Below are 13,494 nucleotides of genomic sequence, written 5' to 3'. Positions count from 1 at the left end.
AAGTTACAATGCTCAAAGTTCAAAGCAAAGGGAGATATTTGCTTTTAAAAAAATCAATTTCTAAGGACTACAGCAAACGGACGGTATTGGGACTACACGACATTCCTCCAGGGTTGCTGACATCACTAACCCCACTAAACCCCTCCTCCGAGAATACTAAATAAGGGGGGCGAGGCCATTTTATATTGCTGTGGAGAAAAGAGTTGTTGTGGTATAGTAGGCTGTTGTTGCCGCGTCGAAACGCTGTTATTTTCATACGGATTGCAGGTCCACTTTGTTAAGCCTTCCTAGGGTTGGGGGAGTTAGGGATCAATGGTTAAAATTTATTTTTAACTCTGTCCCTCATAATTATTACCCAAATCTCGCTCTATGTGCTGTGCATTTTACAGAGGAAAGCTTCCACAATCTTCGCAAGTTCAATGCAGGATTCGCACATCGGCTTGTCCTGAAAGATGGAGCAGATCCAACTTTAAGAACAGAAGCTGTTGTTTACGGGCCACAACCTGTAAATATGATTTATTTTTCGTCAATGTGTTTTCCTGTAATAGTTCGTATTGTTAATTGTATGTTGTAGCAAGGAAGTAAACAAATGACAACGCTGTTTGGCTCTGCAAACCAGTTTGTTAAATGCTCATTCATACTTAACGTTATCCGACAAACACCTAACGTTACAAACTTTCTTTTAATCTCAACAGTGAACTTGGAATTAGTGTAAATTATTCTTTGATTAGAGCTTTTATGTTTATCTACATGCTTGTTTATCTAAAAAACATGGTTCTGTGTTTGATTTGGCTACTGTAGTAAAGCAAATGTTTAGTGTTCGTTTTGGGTTAAAGGGATAGTTCACCCAAAAATGAAAATTCTGTCAGTATTTACTCACCCTCATGTTGTTCAACCCCGTAAGACCTTCATTCATCTTCGGAACACGAATTAAGATATTTTTGATTAAATCTGAGAGCTGGATCACTCCTCCATAGGCTTCTAAGGGATTGAAACTTGCAGGCCCGAAAAGTTATTAAAGACATCGTTAAAATAGTCCAAGTGACTACAGTGGCTCAATCTTAAGTTTATCAAGCGACGAGAATACTTTTTGTGCGCAAAAACAAACAAAAATAACGACTTTATTTCAACTATTCATTTCCTTCTCTGTGGGCCTCGAGTGAGTTAACTTAGTGTAATTGCGTAGAGCTACGTCACACGTAGGCTCACTATTGGCCGACGCTGGTCATGTGTGTGATGCGTGTGACGTACAACAACAGAAACTTACACTATTACACTAGTGAACTGACTAGAGGCCCACAGAGAAGGATATTTATAGTTGAATTAAAGTCGTTATTTATGTTTTTTTGTTACACAAAAAGTATTCTCGTCGCTTGATAAACGTAAGATTGAGCCACTGTAGTCACTTGGACTATTTTAACGATGTCTTTAATGACTTTTCGGGGCCGGCAAGTTCAATCCCTGAAGAAGCCTATGGAGGAGTGATCCCGCTCTCAGATTTCATCAAAAATATCTTAATTCGTGTTCCGAGGATGAATGAAGGTCTTACGGGGTTGAACAACATGAGGGAGAGTAAATACTGACAGAATTTTCATTTTTGGGTGAACTAACCCTTTAATAGTTCTGGCGTCATATATGTGACAACAATCGTTCTAAAAATACAAAAGTAACGATCACTATAGATCTGCAGTCTTTGCTAAAAAAAAATCCCTTTGAGGACTGTAGCATAATTTGTTAGAACGATTATATGAAATTCTTGTTTATGAAGATTATTTTTTGTAATACTATAATAATTAGTACAATTAAATAACAGCATATCTAAAAATTAATGAGAGAACAACAAAAAACAAACCTTTCTGAAACGTCGTTTAACAGCCGTTCTTGAACAGGTTTTGCTCGATCATCTTCACTAACATTCTCTGGGTCCGATTGGTTTTAATGACGCCATTGTTAATAATACACCAAAGCACAAACTACCGGTTAAGGTACGGGGCAAGACGTTTCCGGAAAACGTGCACTAGACGGTTAGCGAATCACAACACACTGGGCCAGCTAACCAATCTGAGCCCATTGCGTAGTTTTGAGGGACTGGCTTCATAGAACCAGGAAACCATCAGACTGTTTTAAAGGAGGGGCAGAGCAGTGTAGAATAAAGGTAAAATATATGAAAAATAATGAATTTTTTTTTTAAAAACGAAGCATGAAAACATGTTACAGTGCACCCCACAAACACAATCAAGCCTTCGAAAAAATGTGTTTTACCACCCCTTTAAATTTGTGTGAAGGTAAGATTTTCAGTGGCATTTCAATTTTTATTTTGTTCCTAACACAAGGCAAATCAAATGTCTAGGAATATTATAGGGACCATATTTCTGGTCGGTTTTGTCATGTTTAAAAAAAAAAAGTCATTAAAAAAAGAAAGTGCAACAGAAGGCGTTATTCCATGAACATAAATAAACATTCCAAACCGTAGAATGCTCTATTGTCACAAGATCTCATGTTGAATGTTAAATTCAGTGAGTGGCATTCAGTTATCATCTTGAGAGAAAATAAATAAATGATAATTATATTAATAATAATAATAGTTATTTTATTTTATTATAAATACATAAAATATATAATAAATAAAAAATAGTTAATCAAAAATAATTAAATAATAAAGATTTCAAAAATTTGAATGCTCTATTGTTGTCACATGATCTAATTTTAAATTCAGTGGGTGGAATTAAGTTATCACCTTGAGGGAAAAACAACTACTATTTCCTATATCTTTGTGTTCAAAATGCATGTCATTTTTAGCATACTATTTATTTATTTATTTTGCCAATTACCAAAGCAGTGCATGCATATTCTTACTTTTGTAAAGAGAGGTTGAGTTTGTCTGTGCTGGCTTTAATCTTATTCTGAGCCTCAAGGTGGTTCATGCCTTCAGTGCTGATGCCATCGATGGACAGGACCAGATCTCGCACAGCGACTCCCGCTTTAGCAGCCTTTCCTCCATCCGTCAGCTGAAAAGAGACACAGCTAATGGTCAAAACAACAGTGACACATAGAGAAGCCTTCAAGTGCCAGATGGAGACTTCTGACTACATGGTTGTTATGTCTGCCATAGTCAGACATAACAGACTGCTTTTCTGTGCTGCTAGTAAAACTACACACATCACCTTCAAATTCTGTTGCTATCTTATTGAAATCGTCTGCATTATGCATAGTCATATTACTCAATAAATTGACTGATTTGGAGTTGCCCTTTTAAATGCACTACCGGTCAAAATAAAAATTGTTCTTAAACAATTCGGATGTTTTTGAAAGAAATCTCTTATGCTCACCAAGGCTGCATTTATTTGATTAAAAGTAAAATAGCAATATTGTGAAATTCTTTATTTTATTTAAAATAACTGCTTTCTATTTCAATGAATGTTACTTTGACTTATAATCTAATTTTTACTTAGTAAGTAAAACAACTTCCGGCCAACATACACAATCGTTCAATAGTTTTGGGTTGGCATGATTTTAGAAATATTTTTATCAGCACTTTTGTGAAAAACTATTACAATTTAAAATACTAGTTTTCTATTTGAATACATTTTAAAATGTAATGTATTCCAGTGATGCAAAGCTGAATTTTCAGCATCATTACTCCAGTCTTCAGTGTCACATGATCCTTCAGAAATCATTCTAATATGCTGATTTGATGCTCAAGAAACATTTCTTAATATCAATGTTAGAAACGGTTGTGCTTCATAATATTTCTGAGGAAACCGTGATATTTTTTTCAGGATTCTTTGATTCATCTGAAATTAATCAAACAGACATTATAATTGTATTTACTGTCACTTTTAATCCATTAAATGCATCCTTGCTGAATAGAAGTATAAAATTATTTTAAAATCTTACAGCAAACCTTTGAACGGTAGTGTATGTACAAATCAGAATTCAAATGAAAATGACTAAAACAGACATAAGCTGCACTTTTGAACTTGGGTAAAGTTTCACTGCGAAAGCTTTAGGAAACAAAAAGAGAGTATCAGACTGTAAAAGAAGTCATGAAGAGATTTACTTCAAAGACAGCTGAGCTTTCAACAGTAAACAACTCCGCTCTGAAGCGGGACAAAAGTTCATCTTTAGTGCAACAAATCCAGTTCAAGTGGTGAATGCGTAAATCACAACGGACGCCCTGCGAACCTGAGGCCGGTGCGGTCGGGCCAATTCAAACAGAATTTAAAAAATGATAACTCCCAGCCTGATGCGCAAGTCAAGCGTGACATTACAGCAGGGTTGCAAACTCGTGCGACTGTAGACCGCAGTCCGCTTTCAATCTCAATCCACTCAAGTGGCCTTCAATTATCACATGACCACCTCTTTTATAAGATAATCTTATATAAACAGAAACTCTGCAGATGGCAGACATATGCTTTCATGTGTGCTCAGCTGCCTTTTATATGAGACACTTTGAGACTACATTTATCCATCATTGTTTTGCCACAATCCTGCATGAAAGCGGCGCTCTTTCTAGTGCACATCGTTGAAATGCACTCGAGAAAAACATTTAGTGGCGAAAAGACAAGAACCTGGTCGACAACATGTGTTATAAGTATGCAGCATCGCTGGTTTGAGGCCGCAATAGCACAAAAGCCCGCCGCGTTCTTTGATTCCTGTCATAACTTCTGTTTCCACTGAGAGTAAACAGAAATAAAACACAAGGAGCATCTGAGAGCAATTACACCACAACAGCACCCAAAAAATGACTAAAGACAACATGGATGCCGTTCTCCACGAAACCACAATCTCGGATAAGTAAAGCAAAAGCCAGTTTGGAGGTGGAAACAAATAATTAACACACAAACACATGTTTTTAGTGTTGTTTTAGCCATCGTGTGCGATTGAAAAAGCTTCTTGGGTTTTCTCATTAATGCACTTGAGAACATGTGGTGTGTAAGTCTTTGATTTAGATCAGTTAAAGAACAGATGTATGCTGTGCCTTCGAGGACAACAGCGGACACACATCAACACACACAATAAACACATCTGAAATCAAGAAGTGTAAGGAAGAAATTTCAAAGGAAAGGAAATGGTAGCAATATGAGGTCGGATGAAGAACATGTAGTGAGTGTGTGTGTGTGAATGTGTGTACAAATGTATGTTTAGTAATGGGCTTAGGTTGGTTTTGCATTATTCTCCAGGCCTTTCATGGTTCTGACTCATCTGTAGGGCAGAGAGGAAAACTGCAGTTTTAAAGAGAAAATAATGAATGAAAATTCATGCATACTTCCACTCACTTGCAGAATTTCAGGACAGTTGCAGAAATAAAAGTTATCAAAAAATGTCAAAATAAGAACAAGAGCGCCTGCGTCATCAAAACAATGATAATTGATTGCAAATGAAATTGTTGTTCAAAGGAATTTGTAATAAAAAATAAAAATTGACTTGAAATGAACGACAATGACTTTACAGGACTGATCTCCGGGTCAACATATCACACACATTACCATTCAAAAGTTTGTATTTTAGTCTCGCTCACCAAGGATGCATTAATTTGATCAAAAACACAGAAAGAACAGTAATACTGTGAAACATTATTTGCAGTCATTTTTGATCAATTTAATCCTTGCTGAATAAAAGTATTAATTTATATGTATTTAAAAACTATGTAAAAAATACTTGCTCAAAATGAACAAAATTCAATGAAAAAAAAGTCAATGCATCATCAATCCTTCTTCCAAAACATGTTTTTGTCATACCCTGATTCACAATGGCAAGCCTGTTATAATTGTTAATATTTTAGACCTGTCGGGATAGTCTTCTTGAGAAATTGAACAAAAATCTCATCATATCCGTAAACAGAGTAAAGTTGCTCCGGCTACTTTGACGTGTGTGTGGTGTGAGAGTGTCAGAGGTTAGTTGTCAGAACGAGTGAGAAAGGTTTTTACACGGAGCCGCTAAATCTCCAACCTCCAACTCTCCAAATTCAATCTCCTGTTTTAAACAAACGCCGAACAGAGGAGAGTCTGCTGGAAAAAAGAGAGCGCCACAGAACTCGTAATAAAACAAGAATCAACATTGGCTTGGCTTTTAAGAGATGGCAAGAACCGAGGGATTTGAAATGTTGTAAAAACAACACGAAGATGGTGTTTATTACTTAACAGGTGAGTACGGTGTTTTATTGAACAGATAAACGGACACATGTAGCTCTCTAACAGAAGCATTATCTATTGTAAAGGTTAATTTCATTATTGTTGTTGTAGCTGTGCTGGAATTTATTTTCAAGTAAGTAGCGTGTCTATTAACGAGTGAAGAAGATACAGTAAAGTGCTCAGCTAGTCAACTTGAGATCCTTTCCATCTAAACTGGTTATATCTCTTAAGCCTGTGAATGTTTTATGAGCGGTCAGATAATCTTTCTCTCTTTCAGCTAATAGCCACTGAAACTCACACAGTGCTGTACATTACACTTGGAATATTTCGCACAGGTCGCATGAAGGCCCTTTTTGACCATTTCCAGACCTTGGTCACTGTATGCTTCCATTGCATGTTCTCAATGGAAAAAAGTAAGTCATAGTGGTTTGGAACAACAGGTTACTCAGACAAGCCTGTGAGCAAAAACACATTTCAGTGCATGTCTTATCTTTTAGCTCAGCCTAAATCTGGTGTTAAATATTTTCACGACTTGTTTACTCATGTGGTGTGACGGTGGTTTAGAAAGTCAAGTCGTCATACCAGTAAATAGAGGGCTGCTGGTTTCAGTGTTGCACCACAGCCAACTGTTTTCTGCTGTGGATTCAAACACATTTGCTGAAGAGACAATCTTCCCTTAATGCCAAACTTTCATTGTAAAGAAGAAGGCACAGATCTGTGTGTGTGTAACGGCATAGAAATTGGATGATTCTTTATAGGAATCATTCATACACATGGACCACAAAGGAAATGTTTAGTTAAAAACTTCAATACAATGAAAGCATTCAAGTATCAGGATGCTAAGCACCCAAAAGGATATCAATATAGAAGAACGCATATAGTGTCATTCATGTTTTCTTTATGAATCTGTTCAATTTCCCAATCACACAATTGCACATATAAACATGAAATATAACATGTGGTGATTTTACGCAGCGTAACTGTGACGTCATACCGCATCCAGATGGTCCGCCACTTCAGCATCAGTGGTTTTACTGTTTCTGAAGGTGTTGCACGGCTGCTAGGTGAACAGTGAACAGAAGGTCTATTCAATTTCATAAACGTCCCTCAGAGACACACTGCCCCATGCAGTTAAACTGGGTGCGTTCATTAACTTCAATCTAAACACACATAAACTAGCTGTTAATACTCATAAAACGCTTTTGTGTGTGTGTGTGTGTGTGTGTGTGTGTGTGTGTGTGTGTGTGTGTGTGTGTGTGTGTGTGTGTGTGTGTGTGTGTGTGTGTGTGTGTGTGTGTGTGTGTGTGTGTGTGTGTCTCTGGTGTACGGCGCGAGTGCTCTCGCAATCAATACTCTGAGCAGAACGCAGTCTGTATATAGAGACCGGCCAAAACTGTCAAGAAACGTCATTGTAGAGAAAATGTGCGCAGTAATATTCAGATAAAGTGCGAGAGACAGATACCATGTGCTTCATCACGATATACTGAACAGATCTACGCAAATAATTAAGTCATGTGTTTGAAAAGTCAGACGGAGAGGCATTTCGTTCGGTTCTGGGTCATAAAGAATGGTTGTGTTTGTTTCTGGCACTTTTTTAGTGCCAGAAATGATTCAATTAAGGGCACTTTTTCTGTGATGTTTTTAAAGAACAAAATAAACCCCAAATCACTTATTCAAATTTGAAACTTAAATTCTTGTTAAAATATATCTAAAAAAATAATAATTATATTTTTTATTTCCCAAAAATCACCATTTTTATTCAGTAATGATACATTAAATTGATCAAAAGTGAGAGTCAAGACATGTGTAATGTCTATTTTAAATAAATGCTTTCTATTTGAAATAAATGCTGTTATTGCCGTTTCCACAAAAATATGAAGCAGCACAACTGTTTTCAACATTGATAATAATAAGAAATGTTTCTTGAGCAGTAAATCATCATATTATAATGATTTCTGAAGGATCATGTGACACTGAAGACTGGAGTAATGATGCTGAAAATTCAGCTTTGATCACAGAAATAAATTACTGTACATTTGAAAATATATTACACTAGAAAACAGTTAGTACAGTATATATTATATATACTATATATATATACTATAATATTTCACCATATTACTGTTTTTTTTTTTTTTACTGTATTTTTGATTAAATAAATTCAGCCTTTGTGAGCAGAAGAGACGAAAGCATTTAAAAATCATAGCAACCGTTTTGGTCACAAAATGACCTATCAGAATCAAGCAGTCCAAAGCACTGCGTAATCAAATAGCATAAATGTCTGAATGAATGGTTGAGTTTGTTCCCTGGCCGTCTCGCGTTCACATGTGGAATCTTACAGGTGCTTTCAAGCAGATTTATTGCTGAAACTTGATCAGGAAAAGCGGTACAGCTTGTACTTTTCAACAACAATTCATTGAAATGATTTCTGACATCATATCAGGTTTCAATGAAAGTAAAGACATCTTCATTAAACTTTAATGTTTTCCCATGAGGGCTATTTAAATGGATCCAACAGATACATCTTCTTTGTGTTTGTACGAACTTGACTAGTGATAGTGTGACTATACTGTTTGAACAGACCTAAAATACACCTACTGTACATTGCTATATACCACCTGGAAAAAGAAAAAGAATGAAGCAAACAGTGAGAGAGAGATAAGGAATCAAAAAAGGGAATTACACCAATCACATTTCCTTCAAGAGAAGGAAAGACAAACACAGTACAGAAAACTGGTGGTACCACGTCCACATGGCACAATGTTAGTGTCAGATGGTACAGAAGTACAGAAAGAAAGAAAAAGAGAGAAACTGACATTGACACAGAACACACACCCATCTGTGATCCTGTGTACTGACAGTAACCAGAAAGTACCGGCAGCTCCAAACCACAGTCTTATAAAGCCTTGTTTAAACCAGATCCCTGTATTAAATCCCACCATAAACCAAAACTCTGAGTATTAAATCTGTGTAAACCTGGCTGGGGTTCGGCGAGGTCCAAACCAACCCAATCTCGCTGCCAAACTTCCCACAACCAAAAATCACGCTCCCACAACCTCAGACCTGTCCGCATCCAAACCCAACACACTCCCCCCCAAACGTCTATTTACAGTCTAAAGCTGTAACACCGCCCGTCCTGTCTGAAATCAGCAGACGAGCAAAAACACTTGAAGAAATACTGCAGCTGCAATCTACAAGTTCTCGCCAGAAAAGCTGCAGCTTTATTCTCACGGCTGAATCACTCGACTGCCTGCAGAGAACCTCTGAGAAAGCAGCTCATTTTATCATCGCATGAACTGGAACATTCTCATTTTATCTTATCATCGACGAAAAGTTTATCACCCACACATACAGTATACACTCCTCTGGAGATGATGTCATGAGATCTGGAAGGCAAAGCTTGAAGAAGCAGGTCTGTTTTAAGAACTACACTAGTTGCTGACAGAAATGTGGGTCTCTAGAAATTAGAATACTTCATTCTGATTGGTCAATCTTCTCAAATATAATTGCAGAATTATTGCTAAACTGTGTAACATTTGAGCTGTGCTGGTTGTATCTGTTATCAGCCTTGCTTTCTTTATTACCACATGATACAATTTTTTAAACTCAATACTTCCCCTCCATCTATTTATTTGGGAAGCAGTCACGTTCTAAGCAGGATAATATGGGAACCCGATCACATTGTTGAAAATGACTGCTAACTATACATTATTACTTACTTAGGTACAGATTTACTAAACAGGGCTAATTAGTGTGAGAGCGCAATCCCATAAAAGCGCAGATGAGAGTGGAAAGATCTGCGCGTGATCTACTGACGACACACAAATTAATGAACACAGACGCAGCCGGATCATTTCCATAATGACCAATGCAATTTACCAATTAGCATCTGGTTTAAGACATGCTTTTTTTTGGGTGGTAAATAAATAATGGTGCAAATACCAATAAATTGACTATCGTAAGGCCTTAGTAAGTCACCTCGAATGATTCATTTAAATACTCTCCTCCCATAAATTTTGCATCTAAAAGGGAAACTCCTACAAAAGCATTTGCAATAAGAGCAGCCGCAAAAATAACCCTGTCCACAACTTTCAGCGCTAAATTTTCACTGCGTGTCTTTAGTAAATCCTGACAGTAGTTTTTTAACAGCAAAAAAAGGTTTGCACTGAAGCAAGCCCTTAGAATTAATCCAAGATTTTTTTTATAAGAGTTAGATATTTTATTAAAAAAAATTATAAAGTAAAAATAATAAGTAAATAATTTTTTTTTTTAAATACAAGACACAAAATGCCGCAGAGAGATTTCAGGGATTTTGATTGATTTGATTTCAGGGACACTATTGATCCAAATAAATCAATTAAACATTTTTTTTATAGCTAAATGAAACTTCTGAACTTTATTTAAGAAAGAGACATTCCAAGAGCATGATCATTTTTCTATTGACTTTATAATGTAAAATAAAAAAGTGATTAAAATATAAGGGTAAAACACCTGTGAAAATTCCTTCATATTAACAGTACAACAATGTGTTAAATTTGTATGGATTTTTTTCTAATATACACCTAATCACACTGGCTGCTGGAAAAACATTGCTAGTTGTTAGAAAGCCTGTAAACAGATGAGCTACTGTCACACTGCAGTTAGCATGAAGCTTCATGAACTCTTACTCCCCCAGCGATGCTGAATAGAGATGAGAGGACTGTAAATCCCACATTAATGATGTGTCCGGCACACTGGCACAGAACTGAACCCTGGCTATAGCTGACGGCAGCGCTTCCAGCTTTTACTGAGGATCTGAAGTTGAAATAACATATTTTATTGAGTGTGAGTAACGTCTGTAGTGGGATCTGAGAGAGCTCTCGCACAATTGATCAAATATTTTCACTGGCTTCCTGTATTAAGCGCTCTAAGCCACAAACCAAACCAACCAGCAGCGAGACGAACCACAACATCACGAACTATGAAGTGACGAATCACTGTCTGACTGTCGCAATCATTAGCAGAAAAAATGTATATGAAATTGCCCAATAGTCCAAAATCACATTACATAGCTATGAGCTTATAAGCAACACATAAGAATGAAAAATGTTTAGAGACAGCGAGGCGAACAGGGGAAGGCAAAGGGAAAGAAGGAAGAGATTGGAGACGGGGAGGGAAAGAAATAGAGAGAGGCAAGGAAAATCAATCAGAAGGTCATTTACATCACTCCTCTGCCAGATGGCATTGTGGGAATAGATGTCATACATTGGCAGTTCAAACGGGTGTGTGTGACATAAGTGGATCTGTGTGTGTGTGTGTGTGTGTGTGTGACATAAGTGGATCTGTGTGTGTGTGTGTGTGTGTGTGTGTGTGTGTGTGTGTGTGACATAAGTGGATCTGTGTGTGTGTGTGTGTGTGTGTGTGTGTGTGTGTGTGTGTGTGTGTGTGTGTGTGTGTGTGTGTGTGTGTGTGTGTGTGTGTGTGTGTGTGTGTGTGTGTGTGTGTGTGTGTGTGTAAAAGAGAGAGAGAGAAAGATACTTTCGATAGAGGGAGTGTGGAAGACTCATTAGGAAATAAAAAGTATGAACAGGTGGAAAGGAAAGGTTACAGAGATCAATTAACGGATAAATAAGTTTGTCCTGTAGTCAAGAGGAAATGAGATGAGGGTAAAACTAAGAGTGTGTATTATATATTTTAAAATAAACATTTTAACTGCTATCAAGTGACATTAGAAGAAAGCGCCTATAAATATAGAGGCACTGAAATATGACTTCTCAAAAAGAAGTGGTCCACATTAGAAGTATGCTTCATCACAAACAGAAACATTTATATTTGCATTTGGCAGATGCTTTTATACAAAGCAACTTTCTACTAAATTCAAGCTGTAATGATTTTTAAAAAAACAACGAATGCACTAATCATATTTCAATTATTTATTTCAATTTATATAACACTTTTTTTAACACTTTTATTCAGCAAGGATGCATTCAATTGTTTAAAAGTGACAGTGACGATATGTATAGTATAACAAAACAAAAATGCTTTTGAACTTAAGATATTCATTAAAGAATGCTGTATTAAAGAAAATTATAATGTATCACAGTTTCCACGTTTTGAACATTGATAATGTTTCTTGAGCAGTAAATCATCATATTAGAGCGATTTCTGAAGGATCATGTGACACTGAAGACTGAAGTAATGATGCTGAAAATTCAGCTTTGATCACAGGAATAAATTACATTTAATAAATAAATGTATCAAAATGTATAAATTATAATTAAATGATTAAAACAATAAACTAAAATGTGTTAAAACAGTTATTTTAAATTTAAATTTATTTTCTTAATTAAATGCATCCTTTGTGTAAGTGTAAGAGAGTGTAAGAGACTTCTTTGAAAAACATTAAAAAACTCTTACCAAACTTAGTGTAGATTTTACAGCAGTAGTGTATATTTTAACACCATATGTATCATATGCATCTCTCAATCACAGGCCTTTTCTAAACATATGGTCACATGATAAACATTGGGCACCGTTTCAAAACACAGCTTACCACACTCTCCCTTATACATAACGGTGAGTTCAAAATCAACAGAGAAAATAGACAAAAAGAGAAGAGCGAGGGGTGTGAGAGATCATTAAAGGGGTGCAGATGGTGTCGGGGGTCAGAAGGGGTGTATCATGTTTGAATGAATGTGTGTGTTCGTACTCACCCGTGAAATGGAGAGAGGCATGTTGAAGTCTTTCCCCCCCTGCAGTCTGAAGCCCCAGGGGGCCGGACCCTGTAACGCCACACTGTATTTACCACTCATAGCTGTCGGATATAAAACACACCCTCAGAGGCTGCCAAACACACACTTAGAAAATCCTCACAGAACGCCCTGGGAAGACAGAGAGAGAGAGAGAGGCAAAAATGTTCAGTCGGACATTGTTGAAAAAGTGTACGATTTATAACTTTTTACATTTTCTAAAATAGAAGTATGTGGCGTGTCTGTGCAAAACACAAGGGTTGCTATTGCTATGCAGTTGTTAAGGTGTTCAGGGTGATTGCTTACTAGCAAAAACCTGTTTTACTTAAAGGAAAGTATTAATATTATGGGTTAGAGGCTTATGAGCAAAAGCCATAGTGATGCTTGCCTTATGAAACACTACTAATGAAGTTGATTAGTAGCAGAAAGCTGTATTAAAGGCATAGATTTTTTTAAGAACATAGTGTCATTTAAAAAAGTCTGGGGTCTGTAAGTTTCTTTTTTTTAGGTTTTTATTACAGTAATGTCAGCTATTACAGTAATGCAGCCTATTTTGTAATTCAATAAACAATATACTGTAGTTGTATATTTATTATTCAGCCGGTAGGTTGGGTACCAAATCCATCTACTGT

General features: G+C 36.5%; 1 protein-coding gene across 8 annotated transcripts in view; it reads right to left on the bottom strand.

The window, feature by feature from the left end:
- The window catches only part of pdlim5a (PDZ and LIM domain 5a), a 61,004-nt gene that overhangs the window by 45,564 nt on the left and 1,946 nt on the right, over nt 1-13,494 (bottom strand). For all 8 annotated transcript variants that reach the window (XR_013206906.1, XM_077241819.1, XM_077241820.1 and 5 more), the window contains exons 2-3: nt 12,827-12,994; nt 2,857-3,008 (exon numbers count right to left, since the gene is read on the bottom strand). Coding sequence is in view for 7 of the 8 variants with exons in the window: in XM_077241819.1 (XP_077097934.1) it covers nt 2,857-3,008; nt 12,827-12,925 (251 nt within the window). In the remaining variant the exon portion in view is untranslated. The remainder of the gene's footprint in view (nt 1-2,856; nt 3,009-12,826; nt 12,995-13,494) is intronic.

The sequence above is a fragment of the Siphateles boraxobius genome, unplaced genomic scaffold (genome assembly GCF_051911475.1).
Source record: "Siphateles boraxobius isolate OS27281-9 unplaced genomic scaffold, OSU_SipBor_1 24, whole genome shotgun sequence".
NCBI lineage: Eukaryota > Metazoa > Chordata > Actinopteri > Cypriniformes > Leuciscidae > Siphateles > Siphateles boraxobius.
The sequence above is the reverse complement of the archived record's forward strand: the minus strand, read 5'-3'. Positions and strand labels throughout refer to the sequence as shown.